This window comes from Geotrypetes seraphini, chromosome 2 (genome assembly GCF_902459505.1).
Source record: "Geotrypetes seraphini chromosome 2, aGeoSer1.1, whole genome shotgun sequence".
In the NCBI taxonomy this organism is placed as follows: domain Eukaryota; kingdom Metazoa; phylum Chordata; class Amphibia; order Gymnophiona; family Dermophiidae; genus Geotrypetes; species Geotrypetes seraphini.
The window spans coordinates 71,728,231-71,751,320 of NC_047085.1; the positions used below are offsets into that span (position 1 = coordinate 71,728,231).

Sequence of the window (23,090 nt, forward strand, 5' to 3'; positions counted from 1 at the left end):
AGTAGCATTCATAGCTCCTGAGGGATGACAAAGTTGAGTGGAGACCCATTCGTTATTTTAACACCACCAGACTTGGGGTTCCACATTACTATGTTCTGGAAGGAGTCCTGGTCTGTTACTGAGGACTATTGCTGCAATGATTTGACAAGTGAGCTAGGAAGGAGGAAAACCTTATTGGATTGGCTTCTATTTCATTTAGCAACCAACTTATTCCTACATCTTTAAAGTCTGTGACAGATAAAGAAGAGCATATGAACTCTAAACAATAAAACAGTTAAAATGATCATCATAACACAGTGTTAGGCCACAAGATTTATTCAGTAGTGCATGTTCCCAAATTACAATTTGATGTCTACTGATGCAACTCTACAAAAATTAGCATTAGAATTGTCTGTGCTTATAAAATACCAACTTTGTTTATGGTTATATGCTTCAATAATGCAATCTGCAACAAATTATACATAGAATAATAGGCACTTTAAAGGCTTAGAAAGACTTGTACAACTTGAAATGCATGTTTAAAGGACAAAATTTAGGTCATTTTTTTAAACCCCTACTCGTACCTTTTTCAATGGTAAGAAATTAAATATAGTGGCCACAGAAACCTGCAAGATTTTAGAATACTGCTATAGAGAGTCTTTGGGCTGGCTTTGGCTCGTTAATACTTTATATCAGTACTGCTCTGTAAATTTGTAATTCATGTCCAAATGTATGCAATAAACATCATTATTGCAAACACGTCTGAAACTACATGGAGAATCGAATCAATATGAGTAAAATTAGAAAAGGTCAAAACATGTACCTGGACACAGATTTTGTACAAAGTGGCAGCAGGAAACTATGTCCACACAGCTGAAAGAAATCACATTTATACCAAGATACTGTGATATGGTTTAACCCGGAGACAAACTGCACCAAGACAGCTACGTACACACACATACAAAGAAAAAAAAAATTCTCTCTTCTTTTTGTTTTGTTTTTCAAAACAGATAAATTAATGAAATAAAACTAATTTGCAAGATCAATCTGAGACATGCTGACAAAATTAAACAGCATTCTTAGAACTGCACAGGATAAAACAATTATTTCTTTTAAAGTTATGCATAAAGTGTTTTTTTTTTTTCTTTAAACAATGTGGTGAACACCAATGGTCTCAGAAAATAATGTTTTACCACTGCTATTCACAAAACAATGTAAATGTTATATTTTTGTTTTGTTTTTTAATTTTACATCATCTTAAAAGGAATACAGGAAAAGTTTTAAATACAATGTGATTTTGTTTTTTGTTTTTGTTTTTTTTTTATCATAAAGTTGCCTTATTGGCTCTTTTATGAAAAACAAAAGATCTTCATTATTCTATGCAAAAGCTTTAATCTCATTTTAAAAAAGTTCAGTGATCTCATAAATAGAGACACTAGTTTGTAGTTTTATGCATAAAACTCCTTAGTTGGCGCCTTTTGGTAGGCAGTACTGGATGGCTTGCGTTCACCTAGATCATAACTGCCTTCATCCTTCTTCCTCATACGATATATCAGGAACAAGATGAGGAAAAGTGCAAACAGGAAGCCAATAACACCACCAGCAATGACAGCTGCAATGTAAAAACAGAGAAAGAGTTGAGAATTTGGTGCCAGAACAGGTTACATGGCAGTGTACAGAAAAACAAGGGGCACCCCAGGAGGGCATGATTTCATTGCTGGGCAAAGGACTTGCCAGAACACTCTTAGAAAGGGTACCAACAAGTGTAGATTAAAATGATTCTTAGGCTGGCATCTAAGCAAACATGTCAGATGAAAATCCATTGCTGACAATTTGAAAACCTGCTGTTAATATTGCTGACTTCAACGCGAGGTGTACAGTTTGAATTGTCCCCATTTTCTGACCTTCACAGCGCCACAAACCAGTGGTATGAAACAGTGGAACAGTTGAATCATTGTTCAACTGGAAAGGGGACTTTAGCAACTTGAAAATTTGGGAAATTCCAGAGCATGGAAAAAGATGATTCAGTTAAATTTATGGAGACATTTCTGACAAAGAATCTGAAACTTCATTTTATGAAGGTCTTTGAGACAGAATACATGGAATGCCTTTCCCACCAAGTGCTAGTAACAAAAAACACCAAAAACCTAATGGTGATTTCTAGCATGTACTAAGACTTGAGTATAAAATAGGATACACAGCAATTAGCATGCACTAAGGTTCTCTTAGGCTTCCGCAGCTGGTGTCATGATTATTCCGGGTCTTGCTGCATCTGTGTAGAAAGAACTGATGTACTCCTAATCATCAGATGTATCGACTGGGTATAATATTGCAATATATATTCAGAAATGCTTTATGAATTACATACAACATGAAACAAAAAAGAAAATTAGCTCCCAGACAGAATATATATGCTCACGCTGCACTACATAATTACTTTCATTTTTATCAATCCAAAGGTCAGATTTAGTACAAATTAGGGTAGGAGGTATGGAGGGAGGAGAGGTGAGGTAGTTTGTGTTTTGTTATATTCTGTTTTGCAAACTGAAAACTTCCTGAGTTGTACTGATTTGGTCACTACTGCAGAGTCTCACAAATTTTACGAGCTGCGGAACATAAATTGGCAGCTGCGGCTCGAGGGCACCCGGAAGTGTAACATAGTAACATAGTAGATGACGGCAGATAAAGACCCGAATGGTCCATCCAGTCTGCCCAATCTGATTCAATTTAAATTTTTTAAATTTTTCTTCTTAGCTATTTCTGGGCAAGAATCCAAAGCTTTACCCGGTACTGTGTTTGGGTTCCAACTGCCGAAATCTCCGTTAAAACCTACTCCAGCCCATCTACACCCTCCCAGCAATTGAAGCCCTCCCCAGCCCATCCTCCACCAAACGGCCATACACAGACACAGACCGTGCAAGTCTGCCCAGTACTGGCCTTAGTTCAATATTTAATATTATTTTCTGATTCTAAATCCTCTGTGTTCATCCCACGCTTCTTTGAACTCAGTCACAGTTTTACTCTTCACCACCTCTCTCGGGACCGCGAACATCACCACGATGATGTCACGCACATGCATGGAGGCACTCCAGACGGGGCCCTGACCTGTCAGGGGGGGGGGGGTCCTGAAAAAGAAGAAGGGCAGAGAGGAGGAGAGGCACTGGCGCGGCCGATTGCCTACAGGATGTGCCTTTTGCCGCAAGAAGCACATACCTGTAGGCAGTCAATCAGTGCTGGCGCCTCTCCTCCTCCCCCAGCATCTCACAGCACACAGTTTGCGATACCCTGCACTACTGTTATTTGCTTTACAGACTGACACGGGGACAAATTTTTCCCCATCCCCGCGGGAACTCATTTTCCCATCCCGTCCCTGTGAGTTCTTTTCCTGTCTCTGCCCCATTCCTGCAAGCTCCATCCTCATCTGCACAAACCTCAAACGCTTTAAAATCATAAAGTGTTCGAGGCTTGTGTGGTTAAGGCAGAGCTTACAGGAGAGGGGCAGGGACAACGACAAAACTCGAGGGGACGGGGAAAATTTTGTCCCTGAGTCATTCTCTACCCCATAATTCTAAACCTACCCATACTTACAATCTGTATGAATGGAAGTGATTACAATTTAAAAGTTGTATCATTGTTTTATTACATTTCACTAAAGGCAACACCAGATGGTACATAGCTTATTTAAATCTTATAACTGCACCTTGTTGTTCAAAAAGATTATTGTCGGGATTAAGTAAAATTATTTCCCTTATGTTTATCAGTTTATGAGGTAGGGAGGGGGGTATTTTATTATTACATATATCATACAATAATGGAGTATATGGTTGGGAGGGATGGGAGAGGGGTAGGGATAAGAATTTATGTAATATACCAATGATTGTTTATAAGTGATGTATTTATTGTTACGGTGAATGAAAATATTTAACACTTAATGTAATTTTTGAAAATGAATAAAGAATTATTTAAAAAAAAAATGTTTTAAATTCTTTTTTCCAAAGCCATGGTTAGATAATACTGTGCCTTCCACTAGTGTCTAAGGTTGCAGGATAAACTCTCTCATGCAACTCTTCCCTTCACATTGCCACTCACCTGCCAGTACTTCTTTTCTCTCAAAAGGATTTTCCGAATGCTTCTCTGTATGCACATTATTATCCACCCCATTTTCAACATACATTTTTTTATTTTCAGAGCCAGTCTTCCCTGACGTGTCTTTCTCGGTTCCATCAGGCAACTATGAGGAAAAATAAAAGAATGAAGGCAGCTTGAACGTAATCAAACTTGTCTATCAGAGCTAGAAGCAAAGGGGCTAATATTCAAAACAATTTAACCAGGCAGAAGAGGCTTCTTTGGTTAAACTGCACTGAGCGGGTCAATAGGGGATAGTCAGCAGCATTAAAATTGGGTAGTGTCACTAAATAGCCCCTCAGACTGCTGCGGCACTGTCTAGGCAGTGCCAAGGCAGTATAGGGGTGGATTCTGGGCAAAGCCAGGAGTTATGCAGGAATCTGTTATATTCAGTGTCATTGCTGCATATCTAACAGGTTAGCCATATAGGTATGATCCTGAATATTAGTTGTACCCATGTAACTGTCCAGGTACCACAACTGAATTGGATATTCAGCACTAGTTCACGAATGTACCTGGCACACTATCTATGTCTAAATTTAGCTAGTAATGGTCAGCGTTTATGATTTAATCGTGGTGATCAAGAGCACTATAAGTCAATAGGTAGAGTCACTCTCATAAACCCATTAACAAAGTGACATCTCACTAAAGCTAGATTTATGAGAATAAAGATTTTATGAGAGTAACTCTTCCTACAGATTTTATGTTTATGTTTATTAAAATCTTTAAATACCGCCTATACAGCCAAAAAGGATCAAAGCGGTTTACAGCACAACTCAACCAAATTTGTGAAAAGAACTCCATTAAAAATAGGAAAGAAAAAGAGAAAAGAGAAATAACATTGCTAATAAAATATAAAATTATATAAATAAATACAAATGAATACAAACTGATACTAATTAATGCAGACTGCAGTCCCAGATTCAATTACTCAATTTAAAAAGGCCATTTGAAAAAAATGTGTCTAAGGGCTCCTTTTACTAAGCTGCGCTAGTGGTTTTAGCGCACGCTAGACGCTAACATCAGCATTGAGCGGGTGTTAGTTCTTGGCACGTCACGCAGGATTGGCACGCGCGGCCAATGCAGCACGCACTAAAAACGCTAGCGTACCTTAGTAAAAGGAGCCCTAAGTGTCTTTTAAAATTTTGGAGTGATTCTTCCTTTCTTAAATCTACCGGTATATTGTTCCATAATATTGGAACTAAATTTTAAAAATGCGCCATTTCTAGTTACGGCAAGATGAGCCTTCGAAATATGGGGAACAGCTACTCTATTATCGTTCAAAGATCTCAATAAACGCCTAGGTGCATAAAACAACTCTAGATTGGAAAGATATGACGGTTGTGCTCTTGACCACCACTACTGAAACATCATTGAGACTCCACTCTATTTTCTTTTATTTGAGTTTTTGTTGAGATCTTTTGTTTTTTTTCTTTTTTGTGTTCAGCGTTTATGATTGCTACCAGCCCAATACTAGATCCAAAGGTTTTTTGGCTCTTCTGCTCTAAAATATTCTTTTTAGTGATATATGATGGACTGTGGCAAATAACACAGGTCAAAAACGCAACACAGCTTACTTCTTCTTAGAGATTATGAAGCTGTTTTTCAGTAAGTGATACATAACTATGAGAGAGTCTCTAGAAAATGCCTCTATTCACTGGAGTGCAGTGAAAGCAGTCTGCATTTTTGAAGAAGCTGTTTAAATTCTTTTTGAGTCAGACGCCACCTTTTAAATGTTTGAATCGTGCATATCGGTTCCCTGACGCAGGAACGAAACGGGCCACGTCGGAACGTTCAGTTAAGATCAGTTTTTTCTACTATCTTTCAGTCATTAATCATTTAGACTGCTTATGCAGTGAAGAAAATATATATTCTTTAAGCGAATCCAACTATATGCAATGATTGGGTGGTGAGGTTTTTTTCTTGGGGTTCGCCCCTTGTTTTTAGCCTTCATGTCTCTGAGCATTTCTTGTGACTAAATATGAAGATATATGTAACATTCTAAGAAGTTTGAATATTGCACAGAAGAGTGATTTTTTTTGTCATTTTCAAATACCTTCCTTCAATCGCTCCCAGGGAGATTTGACCAAGGATTTTTGGTTTCCCCAGTATTGTTTTGACTTAGTCTATTCCACTAGTGCAGAAGAGTAGCCTACTGGTTAGAGAACCAGGCTAAAAACCATGGCAAGCCAGAGTTCAAACTCCACTGATACTCCTTGTGATTCTAGGTCAAGTCACTATCATCTTTTATGAGCATCGGAGCAGTTACCGCCGCTGCTGGCGCTAAAACCCGTGCTAACCATTTATAAAAGAGGAAGTTAGGGAGGAAGTTAGCAAGCCACGTTAGGGCTCCAAGTCGCATAATTTGTTCCTTTTATTGTGGGATAGTTCTGTTTTTTGGGTTGGGCTTTTTTTTTTTTTTAATCTTTATTGATTTTCAAGTATTAACAGTGCAATAAACATATATCTGAACGTATAACAAATCAAGAAAAGCACATTGAACTTACAGATATGCAAAGTAATCATTTTCTCCCCACCCCCTTTACTTAATCAATAATATAAATGCACTTATTCTTCCAATAACCCACTCTTATTTAAAGTAGTAATACATTCCCACCCCCTCCCTCCCACCATGGATGTGTAAGGAAATCAAACAAACAGAAATTAAAGAGAAATGACAACTATATAGAAGCAATAAAAGATGTCAACGGGCCCCACACCAATTTAAATACATTAAATATATTATTATTATTATTATGCCCCAACATCTCAGCATTCATTTGTTCATACTTGTAGCTGGAGCATAAGTTCGCCCACCAAAAAGGAAAGTTGAGGCGATCATAGTGGGATAGTTCTGAAATGGTTTGCAGTTTTCCATAGAAGGACTGTTTTGTCTTACTCAGAACTTCCATCTTTTCAGAATCACTCAGCTCTGGAACAACCTTACCTCCCCTCTTAGGAATCTGAGCTCCCTCCAACTCTTCCGTAAACATCTGAAAACCTGGTTGTTCTCAAAAATGTAACTCCTCCTCCCTCTCTGGTTATTCTAGTCCTCTAAATTTTCTCTTCATTTTGCCTCTTCCCTCCACTGGAGTTCCTTTCTACCCTAACTCTTGTTAACCGTGTCGAGCTTTACGAATGCAGAGATGATGCGGTATACAAACCTAAGGTTTAGATTAGATTAGATTAGGTACCAGCTGGATTGTGGAGCGCCTCCGGGATCAGTTTTAGCTCCTGCGCCTCAATTTGTTTTCGAGCCCTCTCGCCACATTTATCAAAACCCAAGGTATTTGTGAATTTTACTTTGCTGATGGCATCCATCTGCTGGCCCACGTCAATGCAAAGTGACCCTGATTTCTCACCACTCAAATAACTTTCTTTCCTTGATTGCTCAATGTCTGGAAGCTGACCACCTCAAGCTTAATGTTTTCAGAACACAGGCTATGTGGATTCCAAGACATGCAGATTTCCCAAACCATTCCCCGACCTATCCCAATTACCAGTTCTCATTCAATGGTGAAACCCTGTGTTGACAATCTAGAACAGATTTATATTATTAGACTCTAGATAACAATGCACTGCGCATGCTTTTTCATGCATTAGTCATAAATCATTCTTGATTACTAATGGCACAATGTTTTCCAGTTTTCAGAAAAGACTGATTGGTACAGAATATGACAGCTAGATTACTTTGTTATACTAGGAAGAGTGATAATTATTTCACCAGTCCTAATGAAGCTTTGCAGGCTAACCTTGGGGCAGCTCCCTTTTCAAGTGGGCATCCTTCAACTTTTGAACGCCCTAAGAAAGATATTAACCTTAACTGATAAAACCCTTCACTCTGAACTGACAGTTTATCTTTTTGATGCACTGGCTCCCTGTAGTTTACTAGGGCACTGTGATCCCAAAGCGATCATCTATCGCCTATTCTAAGCATGCCTGATATTTTCGCACAACTTGGCTTTTTACTATCTCTACTTGCAGGTGGCAAGGGATTGAACTCCACAGCAGTGGGGCAAATGTTCCTTTCTGAAATTTAAAACTGGATTGAAAACTTAATCCCCTCCACTCCCCCAACCGTTTGGGGACTACAGGTTGGTATTGAGACCTGTTCCCAGACACAGAAAATAAGCTTTTTCCTTTCTGATCTCCCCATTCTACTCTTGCTAAGTGACTCTGCTTGCTATTTTACATGGAAATATCATCCTGGTTGTTAACTAAATGAATTGTAAACCATTATGGTGCCTTTGAGTGGTATATAATGTCTTTCAATAAACAAACATATGTTCCCTTTGAAAACTGCCCTTAGACAAAAAATATGCCCTTAGACCCTTACGTCTCCTGCTTCTGTAGGTACTTTATCCAGTTAAGACAATACAAGTAATTTTTTAAAAATATTTCAAGGCGTCGCCAGCAGCTTGTATGTTTCTATCTATAGTTTTTCGGTGGCATAATCGCCACTTAATCTGCACTGTGGGTGCTGAAATTTACTGCTGTGAGAGTCAAAGCAAAAAAAGCAAAACACACGGTTCAATGATTAGACACTTTAAAAGCTATTGAAGCTTTTCACTTAGAAAGTGAATTGCATCAGACTGATGATTTTTAATAGCAGCAAATAAAAAATACTCACTGTTCCCTTTCTAGAACTTGAATCTTGTGTGAACCACAAACATTAAACCCCCTCCCCTCCCCCAAAGAGCTTTAATTCTGATAATCAAACATGATTCGTTTGGTGTACAGAACCGAAGAAGTACAAGGGAAACACATCGACAGCTTTTGTTTGAATTCTCTTCTAGATTTTTAAGCCACTGCAGGGCTACTCTTTAACATTTGATTTTACAAAACTAAACAGTACTTAGACTCCCACCTCTAACAGCGGAAGCTGGAATGGCCCGCTTTCTTAATGCTAACATCTTCCTGCCCATCAAACCCTTAAACAAATCCCCAAGAAAACACAAAAACCTGCGTGGAGAAACCTGGCCGCAGCCCTGTTTATTGAAAAATTAACATATTTAAATAACATTTAAATATTATAAATAACATTACAAACAACCATAAATAACAGTTTATCCATTAAAACCTTCACCCAGATCCCGAGCTACTGACTCAGATGTAAATGGCCCCCAACCCTGCCATCTAAGCAAGGGTCTGAGGGGTGGCATGTCCCCACATGCCCCATTGTCCAAGGTCATCCGACCAACCAGGCACGGCTCCCAACCGGCCCACGGCTCATCCCCATGATGAGACCAGCCGCCAATAGATCGGGATACTGCCAACCGAAGCAAACCCTCACCCCCAGGTACCAACGGGCGGGAGGGCGGGAAAGTTGTCTCAGAGGACCGGAAACCGTTAAGGTCCTCCGAGAGCCCTCCTTAAATACACCTCCCACCCCCACAGCCGCAACTTTAACCTATCAGAGGCCAATCCCTTAGCGGGAAGGCCTCTACCCTCCCGATTTAAACCTTTTTCCTACCTAAGCACCCCCCTTCACTAAAGCCTACCCGACGGACGGCCCCGCGGGCCTCCCAGCTCCGCGTTAGAGCCGTCCGTCGAGACTAGCTCTCGGACTTTTTATTCCCACAAAAGTATGCATAAGACTGCTGAGAATTGGCTGGACCATAAGATTTTTGTATGGAGGAAGAGATTTCCTTGATGCAGATGTTTTCATTGAAAACATGATATATTGGAAGCTTGCATAAAAGTTATTTTGATTTTTGAACTATGAAGCTAGGAAATATACAATTTTGATAACATAAATTGAGATACACCAGGAGGTCCTTTTACTAAGGCGCGTTAACTGATTTAGCGCACGCTAAATACTAAGGCACCCATTATATTTTATGGGTGCCTTAGCATTTAGCACGTGCTAAATCGATTAGCCCACGTTAAATCAGTTAATACACCTTAGTAAAAGGACCCCTAGTGAGATATATTATATGAAGAATGTGCGATAAAGTTGACCGATGATGTTACTGTGCTGGTTGATATTAGACTTGGAGCTGTTTCATGAATGCGCTAATATTTTGATGGTCCATGACAATCTAATATGTAAATGTGACTGGGATGTGATTTTGGTGAATATATTTTATTGTTTGGTCATGATGAGTAATTGATCTAAAATGTTTGAATCCAGACAGCCCAAAGCCAACTATAATTTCCAGGTTCCCTGAGCATTAAGGCAAATTCCTCAAACAGGCCAGTCAAGGTTCGTGGTCAGGTTATGGAGTATTGGAAAGTCACATGCATCAAGTTCAACCTCTTGGTACACAGCTTTCTCTGAGTTCAGAGGACATAGACTCAGAATATCTTTCAGAAAGCAAAGGTTATTTGCATTTCTTTATCACTACCTGCCATATTGCCATTTGCGATAATGTAAAGCAGATGGATATTTAAAATGAAATGAGCCAAAACCGAAGCAAAATGAGTTCTGACTGTAAATGGCAGCCTTTCATTCCAACTGGCTACATGGGAGATCATTAATAGCTCCCAAATCCCAATAGTGAACTGCAACTGTAAACTCATTAACACTGTGGTGCTCTAAATAAATAAGAACATTATGGAAGCAGGAAACATGTTAGCTCATAAAACTAAACCAAAGTCAATGTAGCGTGTAGATGCATTCTGATACCCTCGCTAGGCAAAGGACCCAAGGAAGAACTTGTCTGGGCAAGGATTAATGGCAAGGACACACTTTCTGCTCAAGTAATAAACTTTCCTGAAGATTTAGCTGCCATTCTGTGATTGCGCATCCTGTTTCATTACAATGGGTTGGCCAATTTTAAAAGTGATTCAAACAAGTATGCACCTACTTTTCACTATACAGTCTTGATACAGACAGGCATACTTTTAATAAAATGAGGTAACATTTTGTGCAGTAGCAAGATAATGTGGAGGAGCTGTCTTGTGGTTAGGGCTGTAGTCTCAGCACTCTGAGGTTGCAGGTTCAAGCCCAGCACTGCCCCTTGTGACCCTGGGCAAGTCACTAAACACTTCATTGCCCCAGGACAGATGGAGAGAAATACTCGAGTACCTGAATGTAAACCACTTAGGCTATGAGTGGTTTATAAATATGTAAATAAATAATATATAGAATTAGAAAGGAATAAAGGTAATACCTTTTTTTATTGGACTAATTTAGTGCATTGTTTGATTAGCTTTGGAAGGTGACCCTTCTTCCTTGGATTAAAAAATATGCAAATTTTGACAACTGTCAGTATATGTAAGTGAAACATCGAAGCATTTCAGTGAGGATGAGGTGGGGGTAGAGTAGGTAGAGTGGGTGAGAGAGAGAGAAACATGGGAATGTGACTGAGGAAAAACAAAGAAAGAAACTGCAGAAACGATGTACAAAGCGCAGGATCTTTTATTCGCTTAAGATTATCAACACAAGACGGCAGTTTATTTTTTTCAGTAACCGCTCCACAGACTTGGAACGCTCTTCCAATTTATTTACGAAAGGAGCAAGATCTGGGAAAATTCAAAAGTAATTTAAAAACATTTCTTTTTAAAGATGCCTTTGATATTTAATCTCGTATCCCCAAGGCCATTGATTTTATTTTATTAATATGCTTTTATTTCTTTCCCTCATGTACCTTTCCTTTTTTTGTTCTGCTTTTCTATATTAAATTGTATTTCACATCCCCTTTTTACCTTATGTTATGAATATGATGAGCTAATTTTTAACCCTATTGTATTGTTCAAAGTTTGTATTGTATTGTGTCCCATTGAATGTATTTTAAATTGTTCATCGCTTAGAATTATGATTAAGCGATTAATCAAAAGAATTAATAAACTTGAAACTTGATGCAATGTAGTGATCCCAAAGTTGGTTCTCACGTATGAAGATGCAGGACCTGACAAGGTCCGTGTTTCGGAGAAACACTCCTTCTTCAGAAGAGAATCTCATAGATGGAGAACCATAGGCGTCAAAACAGTAAGTGCCAAAAGATTCAATGCTGCTGCTCCGCAGTGTCGGGTCCTGCATCTTCATATGTGAGAACCAACTTTGGGATCACGATATTGCATCTACCTTCAATAAAAGATCCTGCACTTTGTACATTGTTTCTTCAGTTTTTTTCCATTGTTTTTCATTGCCTGATTTTTCACTGCAGACTAGTCGGACTGTTTTTCTTGTTTTGCGATGTGACTGAGGAGAGACAGTCATAAAAATTCATGGCCTGTAATGTGAAAGGAAGCCAAGGTCCTTATTGAGTCCTATTTTGTGGGTGTCAAAATAGTTATCATTTTTATTTCAAAGGTCTTACATTCCTGGATTGTTTTAAAATTTCCTTTCAGTATTCTCACCATCAAATCATTAATGCAATGTTCTGATTTGTTGAAAGGTCATCCCACAGAAGTTGTATCCTGGTTGGCAATGCAGTTTTTAATATATCTGTGTAAATGAATCATAATTTTTAGCATCTGGTTGTTTCTCCAATATAGCATGGTTCTTTACATGTTTTTGCATTGAATGATATATATACCACATTAGAAGATAAACATGTAAAGGATTTCCTTATGCTGAATGTTTTTCCTATGTGAGAGACTATGGGGTCCTGGCAAAGTTTGCAGTTTGGTATTTTGCAAGGATGTGTGCCTTTCTCTTCAGTGACGGGACTAAATCGCGCGAGACAACGGCGCGCCGACAACTGATCGCAAGGTTGATGGCGCGCCGAAGAAAAGCACTATTTTAAAGGGCTCCGACGGGGGGTGTGGGGGGGGAACCCCCCCCACTTTACTTAACAGACATTGTGCTGCCGTTGTGGGGGGTTTGGGGGGTTGTAACCCCCCACATTATACTTAAAACTGAACTTTTTCCCTAAAAAACAGGCAAAAAGTTTGGTTTTAAGTATAATGAGGGGGGTTACAACCCCCCAAACCCCCCACAACGCCAGCGCGATGTCTGTTAAGTAAAATAGGGGGGTTCCCCACCAACACCCCCCGTCGGAACCCTTTAAAATAGTGCTTTTCTTCGGCACGCCGTCAACCTTGCGCTCAGTTGTCGGCGCGCCGTTGTCTCGCGCAATTTTGTCTATGAACCTTCTCTTCTTTATGAGTTTACATTACATTAGTGATTTCTATTCCGCCAATACCTTGCGGTTCAAGGCGGATTACAAAAGAAGTTATCTGGCCATTTCCAGAGGAATTGAAGAGAAGAGCGAGTTGTTTCAGAGAATTGGGAAGAGTCTTGCGGTGTTAGTTCGTCTTCAAGGATTTCTTGAATAGCAAGGTTTTTATTTAAGAACTCCTTGAAGACAAAATAACACCACAAGACTCTTCCCAATTCTCTGAAACAACTCGCTCTTCTCTTCAATTCCTCTGGAAATGGCCAGATAACTTCTTTTGTAATCCGCCTTGAACCGCAAGGTATTGGCGGAATAGAAATCACTAATGTAATGTAAACTCACAAAGAAGAGAAAGGCACACATCCAGTTTGTGTTAGGAGAGTGTTGTGTGATAACTGCAAAGCCTCTGCACTAATGGATTTGGCAAGCAAAGTATCTTCTCATACAGTTAACACAAGGACACAATACATAGTAACATAGTACATGTCAGCAGGTAAAGACCTGCACACACTTACCATGTGTCAGCTGAATGCTACTACTGCAGTGTGATTAACTGCTCTATGTTTTCTGTTGCTTAATAGTTAATGGTGGGTAAGTTACCATGTGTTAACGTTGGAATTAGCATGCGCTCTCAAGCTGCTGCATTAACCGCTTGCACACATGTGCTAATATGGGAATTAGTGCATATCCTTAATTTTCATAAAACAGTCTCTTAGGATTTGTTCTGTTGGTCTTCAGTACCTTGTGAGCAGTGCTTGCATTTCTGCTCAACCCCACCTCTCAAAAACTACAAGTAGTTTTGAGAGGCTCTAGCAACACTCCTTGCTCTGGTGGCAGCATATGTAAAGGGGATGGGATTTGATATAGTATGGATTAGACATGCTGGGTGTGACTGAGTCTTGGCTAGAAGAATCTGATGTGTCTGTGGTGAATGAGTGTTGTCAGTTTCAGTATGAGTGGAGATGGGTATGTCGTGATTTTTGAAAGGGGGGAGGGATTGTATTTTCGATGCTCCCTTGCATTCACAGTTGTTCATCAGGGAAGTGCAGATGGGCATAGATGTTTTAATTGATGAGGAATGCTGCTTTTGCCCTTTGTCTGGTTTATGGGCCACCAGGGTTTCTGTTAAGGGATTACTCATGTTTTGTGAACATGTTAATGGGGGCAGGACTGGATTTATGTCGCACTGTTAATATGGGTGATTTTAATATTCCTCCAAATCAGTGTAGATTGCGTGGTAGTGGTTTTTTTTGAAGCAATGGAGGCATTGGGGTTTAAGCAATGGGTAGAGGAATCAACTCATGCAGAAGCAACATTCTGGATCTATTGTTTACCCCACAGGAGAACATGAGAGAGACTGATCTGTGCTGCGAGTTTAAGTCCTGGACAGATGACACAGTTATTTCAGCAGAAATAATTTTCCAAGGGAAAATGGGAGGTGCTGTGATAATGGGGAGGGAGAGGCGTAATGTACGAGCAAAGGTTGACCCGAAGACTTTATGGCAGGAATGGTTAAGGAGCTTAGATGAAGTGGAGATGGTGAGTCCTGGTGTGGCTTTTGAAGAGTGGCAAGGGTCACTTCGGGCTGCATTGGATAAGGTTGCTCCGATGCGAAAATTGATTGTGAAAGTTGTGAATGAAAAGAAGAAATGGATGACCAGTGATCTTGTAGATCTAAGTAGGCAATTAAGGAAGATTGAGCATAAGTGGCGAAAAGGGAAGACGGAGAGGTTATAAGAAAAGCATATTGTAAATTTGAACGAGTATAGGGTTCTACTTCAAACTGCATGGCAGGGATATTACCAACAGGAAATCGTCTGGGTGATGACTAAACCAAGGGAATTGTTTCAGCTTGTGAAACGGCTTACTTGTAATGAAGCAGTTGAGAAAACAGAGTGTTTTTTCAGCGCTGATGACCTCAACTGTTACTTTGTTTCAAAGGTTGAAGGTATTCTACAAGATATTTTGCATATCAAGGAGCAGGCGGTGATCAACAGTATCAAGATCGAGAAGGATGAGTTTAGAGTAGAGGCATTTGGATCTGGCCAAGAATGGGTCGTTGGAAATTTTACTAAGGGCAGTTTCTGTGGAATACAGCGGACAAAAGCCTGACTGAAGCAGATCCAGATATACTAGCAGACCTGCAGAATGCTCTCAGTATGACGTGTGCTTTTTGTTTTATGTTTCCTGGGATGTATAAGGAATGAATGGTGGTTAGGTCTTTCCTATTTCAATATTGGAGTTCCATTTGTTTTAATTGCAAAAATTTTGGACTGAGAAATGGGTTGTTCCTGTATTGTGTGAAGCAGTGTTTTAACATAAAAACATAGGCCGTATGGTCTTTATACACCTTCATTTTTCTATCTAGTCTGCCTATCCATGCTATCTACTATTCTGTTCTCTCCCTTAGAGATCCAATGTACTTATCCCATGCTTTCTTGAATTCAGATACATTTTCTGCCTCCACCACCTCCACAAGGAGGCCATTCCACGCATTCGACATCCTCTCCATGAAAAAGTATTTTCTAAAGTTACTTAGTCTACCCCCTTTCATCTTTATCTTATGTATGCCCCCTCATTCCAGAGCTTCCTTTCAATTGAAAGAGAATCTCCTCATGTGCATTTATGCCAAGTAAGTATTTAAACATCTCTGTCATAGTTGCCCCTATCCCACCTTTCCTTCAAAGTATAAGGGGCTCATAATCGTAACTTAAACACGTCTATAAACCAGCCAAAGTCGGCTCTTGCACAGCCTAAAAGACAGCCTAGGGGTGGGCTAGTGAACCATAGCGAGGAAGACAAAGGCCCATAAGCCACTCTAACCACTACATTTATGGTAGTACATGTGCACCCACCAAATCCTACTCTACTGCCATATTGATGCCACCTGCTGCCATAAGGGCTATTGGAATTGTAGACAGGTGGGTATAGTGGGTTTTTTTTGGGGGGGCTCATCATAGCCTATAAGGGAGTTCTGGTGAGATGTTTTTGTGGCACCCTTTTTGTGAAGTTCACAGCAGTGCCCTGTAAGGTGCCCCACTGCTCTGTTGCCATGTCTGGGTGGCCAGTCCATTATAAGATTGGCCCTCTCATGGCCAAATGGTCTTGTTCTGGGCGTTTGGGACTTGGATAAAATTTTGGTTGAAAATGTGATATAAAGATAGACGACCTGGCAGTCTGGACAAACAATAGCCTGGATATCTAAATAGGTGATTTCTGGAAAAAATAAATATTCTAGACGTATCTTTTGAAAATTGGGCATTTTACCACTGCTGACTTTGGGCGTCTTAGCACTATACGCTCAAATTGGACTTAGATGTATGTTTTGATTATGCCCCTCTATATATTCAGATATTTAAGTCTCTTCTCATATCCTTCATGATAAAGAGCACCAACCATTTTAGTAGACTTAACTTTGGACTGACACCATCGTATTTCTTTTTGAAGGTGCAATCTCCAGAATTTCACACAATATTCTGAATGAAATTTCACCATAGTCTTATACAGGGGCATCATTACCTCCTTTTTCCTACTAGCTAGTCCTCGCCCTATGCACCCAAGCATCCTTCTAGCTTTCACTGTTGCCTTTTCTATCTGTTTGGCCACCTTAAGATCATCACTTATGATCATACCCAAGTCCCGCTCCTCCTTCGTGCACAAAAGTTCTTCACCCCCTACGCTGTACCATTCCTTTGGGTTTTTGCAGCCCAAATGCATTACCCTACATTTCTTAGCATTAAATTCTAGCTGCCAAATTCAAGACCATTTTTCAAGTTTTGCCAGGTTCTTCCTTATGTTATTCACACCATCAGATTTTGATATCATCCACAAAGAGGGAAACCTTACTAGCCAATATCACTTACAAAGAAGTTAAAAAGAACCAGGCCAAGAAAAATGCTTGCAGCGCACTGCGTGTAACACCCCTTTCCTCACAGTAAGCTCCATTGACCACTACCTTCTGTCGCCTTCCACTCAACCAGTTAATCACTTTGGGGCTCATACTGAGGGCATTTGGTTTATTTATTAGATGCCTGTGTGGAACAGTGTCAAAAGCTTTGCTAAAATCTAAATACACCACATCTAGCGCTCTCTTTCTATCCAACTATCTGGCCACCCAGTCAAAGAAATTGATCAGAGTGGAAAATATCTTAGCAAAATGACTTTATAAAATAATCTCCCATCACCATTTGCTGCAATATCCTTTTCTGATCCCAAAATATGTTGACTGCTAAAACAGTGAAAGCCCTGGAACCCAAACTAGGGAGCTACACAAGCATTGACACAGAACAACCTGTATAAATGTTTGCACCAAAACAGCCCCAGCTGACACCTATAAAATAATGAATTAAATCACTTTTTCTTGAATGGCGACTGGCCTCTGTCTTTTGCTAAGAAAGGTGATTCAAGGCATTGAGAAGAAAGCAAGTATAATATACCTTTGTCTGACTTGGTATCTTGGTTTGCATTTTTAGGGACGTTGTCTCAGACACTGGAACATCGCTCGTTGGAGATATCTTTGAAAATATGTGAGGCGTTGATACCAATAAATGGTCATTTTCATCTATAGAGTGGACCCCTATTATAATTATAAAACAAAATATCAAAGCATATTTATGGGTAAATGTAAGTATGCACATACAACACAGGTGCTATACAAATAATAAAAATATTCTCCAGTTTGAGGATATTTTATAGTTGTACGAAAGTTAATTGTATCTGGTATGTAACAAGAAAAATTGTAAAGTGCAAAAACTTCAACAAACAGGACTTTGCATGCTAAAATACATGGAAAATTCAAATTCTGAGCTTTTGCTAGTTTTAGCATTCCCCATTCAGTGAAAGTTTTGCAAAGTTTTTATTTATGATAGCAAAGTTTTATGTATAGCCTAGTGCGTACAATATTGTAAATTCATTATTATCTTTTCATTGTGTCTACCTACAGCTTGCAACCCCTTTCCTTCACCCCTCCAGAATCTCACTAACTCTATCCTCTTCCCCCCCCCAGCATGTCTTTTTCTTTATCCTCTCCTTCCATCCAGTATATGCCCTCTTTCTCCACTTCTATTCAGCATCTGCTCCCCCTTTCTCCCCTCCCCACTGACATCCAATGTCTGCCCTCTTCTCTCTCTCCCTTTACTCCACTTACACCATCTGTTCCCTCTCTCTCCTTCCACCTCAGTTCCATTGAGTATCCTGTCCCCTCTCTCTCCCTCCACCCCAATTCCATCAAATATCCTGCCCCTCCTTCTCTCTCTACCCCAATTCCATCAAGTATTCTGCCCCCTCCTTCCACCCCAGTTCCATTGAGTAGCCTGCCCCCTCACCTCCCCACCGCTGCTTTCCCCCATATGCTCCTGATGGCACATAATAAAGCTCAAGCACCACTCAACCTCTTCCCCTTATTGGCGCATTTCTCCCCTTTGTGGTTGCCTTTCCAAATCACAGCTTTCTTTTTTCAGTGGGACTGACTGTTTCAACTTGCATATCAGAACCTATCCAGTCATTTTCAGCAGCACTTAACTGGTTATCTTTGCTGACATGCTGGCTAGATCGGGGGCATTCTGGGGGTGGTTAGCTCCCAATATTCCGAGCTAACCAGCCAGTGTCAGTGCATAAATACGACCCCCATAAATAACAGTCCTATCTTTAAATGCTAACAAATGGCTAGTTAGCTTTGAATATTGAATTAACTAGGCATGCATTAGCTAGCTTAAAAAAAATAAAAAAGATATTCAATGTTGCTACCTGGATACTGAATATCCACGTGCAACTCTGTCAGTGAACTTTAACAGCACTGCCTGCCACTGGCTAAATGAGGGTGTGGTATGTGTTTTAAAAAACAAACAAACAATATTTCAAATCTTCTGAAGTATATAATCCAGCTATTTGCTTACCCCTCCCTAAAACTCTGTCACTCCAATAAATTCTTCGACAAAACCCTCGCCTTCCAGGCCGCCAAACTAAACTCATGGATAGCCCAATCAATCCTCGAGGCTCCAACCTACCTCAGTTTTAGAAAATTACTCAAAACACACCTCTTCCAACGCCACGACACTTAATTGCCCCCTCCTCAAAGAACCCCCCTCCCCCCCTCTTTTCATCTCGCCCCACCCCCACCCCCCCGATCCACCCTATCCTACTCCCCAATTTCATCTACTCTGTTGCCTGCATCTCTGTTCAATTTAACACTTAACTCTATGCAAATCTGTTCAATTAATACTTAACTGCATGTAACTATGTTTAATTAATGTGAACCGCATGTAACTATGTTTAATTAATGTAAATCTTTTCAATTAATACTTAACTGCATGTAACCATGTTTAATTAATGTGAACCGCCTAGAACTCACTGGGTATGGCGGTATACAAGAATAAAGTTATTATTATTATTATTATATATTAGAAAAAAAAAGAGGAAAATCCAAAAATGAGTCTGCACTAATTCCAAAGTCCAGATACACTGCAGTTCTACTTCATAAGAAACCAAAGCATCAACAAAAACTACTGTACATATTAAACCCCACTGTGACAAATTCTGAGGGGGAAAACTGCCCTCTCTCTTATCAGTAAATAATGGTTTACTATTCAGCAATCTCATTGGACTACATCTGATTCTATGTTTAGTGGATATGTTTTCATTATTCCACACTCCTTAAAGTAGGCCTATTTGTTCTCCTACCTGATCCTGAACCAGAAGAATAATCATCGTCGTCATCTGGGTAAACTCCTGATGTTTCTTCAATAGAGCTGTTATCAAGGTATAAGTCTCTTTCAGATGCTGTCTCTACTCTCTGGAAAACAAAGAGGGAAAAAAGTAGTAAATACTCAAGTAGATGTTGCACAAAGTTCTTTTGCACCTTCGGCCTACAATATGCATTTTTACATTTTCAGGGAACAGAAAACCCAGCAGCTGTCATGTAGCTTGGACTGGAAACTTAATAGAACTCTACGAGAATATGCCTCCTTCAAAATAAATCCCGTCCTAGGGTGCTCTTAAGGAACCACTGCGGAAGGTCAGTAATTAGACAAACAATGCTGGCTCAATGAGATGTCTTTTCAGCTACAGATTAATAGCCATTTTCTTTTGTACTAAAGCAGAATGTTTTCACTAATGTTCTCGTACTGCCAATACATAACCATATTCACAATTTACTGGAAAATAAATGCTAATATATTTTACATATTCTAAAAATTAACAAATTATGATAACATACACTTAGCCCTGTGAATCCATGCCAACAGAAAGAAATCTGTGTGCTATGTACTAGAGACAAATTTTTCTCCATCCCTGCGGGAACTCAGTTTCCCGACACCGCGAGTTCTTTTTCTGTCCCTTCCCCATTCTTGCAAGCTCCGTCCTCATCTGCACAAAATTCAATCATGTTAAAAATCATAAGTGTCCAAGGCTTGTGCTGTTAAGGCAGAGCTTACAGGAAGGGGACAGGGAGAGCGACAAAACTTGCAAGGACGGGATACGGACATTGAGTTCCTGCGGGGACGGCGACAATTTGTCCCTGTGTCACTCTCTACTATGTACCATGCTACAATCTACTAAAGATAAGATAGGTCTGTATTTTTCATCTAATATCATCTAATACGGACTCCATGATCATCAGTGGAGGCTATACATTAACAGGGGTTTGTAAACAGATATGAGTGCAACTGATTTAAACATCCAGCAGTTACTGTTTTATAACAAGTGACTTCCAAAAATTTTGCCTAGAAACCATATTATTTGTACAGTAAATATTTGAATTTCCAAACTTGAAATTATATCAGCATTCATAAAGGCTATTTAAAAATAAAATAATAATAACAGCTTATATACCGCAATACCGTGAAGTTCTATGCGGTTTACAAAGATTAAGCAAAGGTAGAATTGATTGACTTTAACCCTTTCAGGACCAAGGGACATATTTGTCCCATAACTTTAAAATCCTATAAATTTTGATTGGGATAGTCTACAGTTCTAAATTTGATATGTACGGATTCCATATGATACTGCCTTTATGTAAACAAACTGGTTCCGACATTCATTCATTAGCGTCGTTGCCAGATTGACGAGAAGATTCACTTGCCACACTGTCCATAAGCCAGAAGTTTGATTTTTTAAATAAAAATAATGATATTTCACAAAAAAAATCAATTTTTTGGCATCTGCAAGCCCTTTTTACCATAAAAATGTCGTCAAAACCACAAAAATTGGCCTACGATCCTTATGGTCCTGAAAGGGTTAAGAGGGGAGGAAGAAAGAGGGTTAATAGGACAGGAAATCCATTTTTGAGGAGAGAGTGATCAATAGAACAAGTTAATCGCTATAGAGGGGAGAGAGAAGAGTCCTGCTAAATGTATAGCTATTACTTTTATATACTAGCTCTCTTAAAAAAGCTGTAACATTATTTACAATATAAAATTACAACAAAGAATATAATTTCATAACAAAATGTTCCTTGACATCAGCCTACTGCCCAACCATATGCAGCCACAAAAAGCCAACCCTTACACTTTGAAAAAATCCAATAGATCACTGATATCTTTCAGCTCATTCGGAACTTATTCCAGAGTACCAGCCCTGTTTAAATAAAGGAACGTGTCTTGTTTTACTCAGAACTATGCCCACAGGATTTTCCAGACTTGCATATTTCCTTGAATGCATGAATTTACTCAGTGATGTAACGAGGGTGAGCGGCACCCAGGGCAGTGGTGCCCCTCTCCCACCCTCTTCCCCCCCACCCCGTGCGCCTCCCTTCCCCGTACCTTTTTAACAACAGAGAGAGCGAGAACCAGAAGGCCTTGAGCTCAAGGCCCAGGCGACAGGAAGGATCTTCGTTCATCGACACGTCCTGTGGGCTGCGTACCGGTGCCAGATGCGGTAAGGCTTCTGTTCGGGCAGGCGGGGGGTGCCGTTTCAAGGGGGGGAGCGATGCCAGTTCTCGGGGGGGGCATGCTCATAAATCGAGTCAACACTCAGTTTGCGAGTCACGATTTGCGAGAATGTTTTGCTCGTCTTGCAAAACACTCACAAACCGAGGTTTGACTGTATATCTTTTTGAAGGTTGGTCTCCAGAATTGTACAGAATATTATAAATGAGTCCAGAGTCTTATATAGTAGGGGCATCAATAACTCCTTTTTCTTACTGGCCATACCTCTCCCTATGCACACTAGCATCCTTCTAACTTTTGCTGCTACCTTTTGAACCTGTTTGGCCACCTTAAGATCATCATATACTATCACACCCAAGTCTTGCTCCTCTTTTGCGCATAAGTTCTTCACTCCCTAAACTGGATTTTGCAGCCCAAATGCATGACCTTGAATTTTTAGCTGCCAAATTTCAGATTTTGATTTCATCCTCAAAGAGGCAAAGAGACAGCCCTTCAGCAATATCACTTACAAAAAAGCTAAAAAGAACAGGCCTAAGAACCAAATCCTGAAGCATACCACTGGTAACATCCCTTTCCTCAGAGTGATCTCAATTGAACAGTAGCCTCTGTCACCTTCCACTCAACCAGTTCTTGATCTAGTATGCCACTCTAGGGTCTATACCAAAGGCACTCAGTTTATTTATTAGACATCTGTGTGGTATACTGTAAAAGGCTTTGCTAAAATCTAAATACACCACATCGAATGCACTCCCAATATCCAATTCTCTTGTCACCCAGTCAAAAAATTGATTAGATTTGTCTGACAAGACCTGCCTCTAGTGAATCAATGTTGCCTTGGGTCCTGTATTCCACTGCATTCCAGAAACTTCACTATTATCTGTTTCAAAAGTTTTAATTTACTTAGCATAGAAATCAAATTTATCGGCCTGTAGTTCACTACTTCTTCCTTACTTCCACTTTTGTGGAGAGGGACCACATCTACCCTTCTCTAGTCCTCTAGTACTACTCGCGACTCTAGAGAAGCATTGAAAAGGTCAGT

General features: G+C 39.8%; 1 protein-coding gene across 1 annotated transcript in view; it reads right to left on the reverse strand.

Moving 5' to 3' along the window:
• Positions 1 to 299: 299 nt before the first annotated feature.
• Positions 300 to 23,090, reverse strand: part of SDC2 (syndecan 2) — a 168,616-nt gene continuing 145,825 nt past the window's right edge. Inside the window, exons 2-5 of the mRNA XM_033933326.1 lie at positions 19,848 to 19,959; positions 17,606 to 17,745; positions 4,069 to 4,210; positions 300 to 1,591 (exon numbers count right to left, since the gene is read on the reverse strand). Of these exons, the coding sequence (XP_033789217.1) occupies positions 1,428 to 1,591; positions 4,069 to 4,210; positions 17,606 to 17,745; positions 19,848 to 19,959 (558 nt within the window). The 3' untranslated portion in view covers positions 300 to 1,427. The remainder of the gene's footprint in view (positions 1,592 to 4,068; positions 4,211 to 17,605; positions 17,746 to 19,847; positions 19,960 to 23,090) is intronic.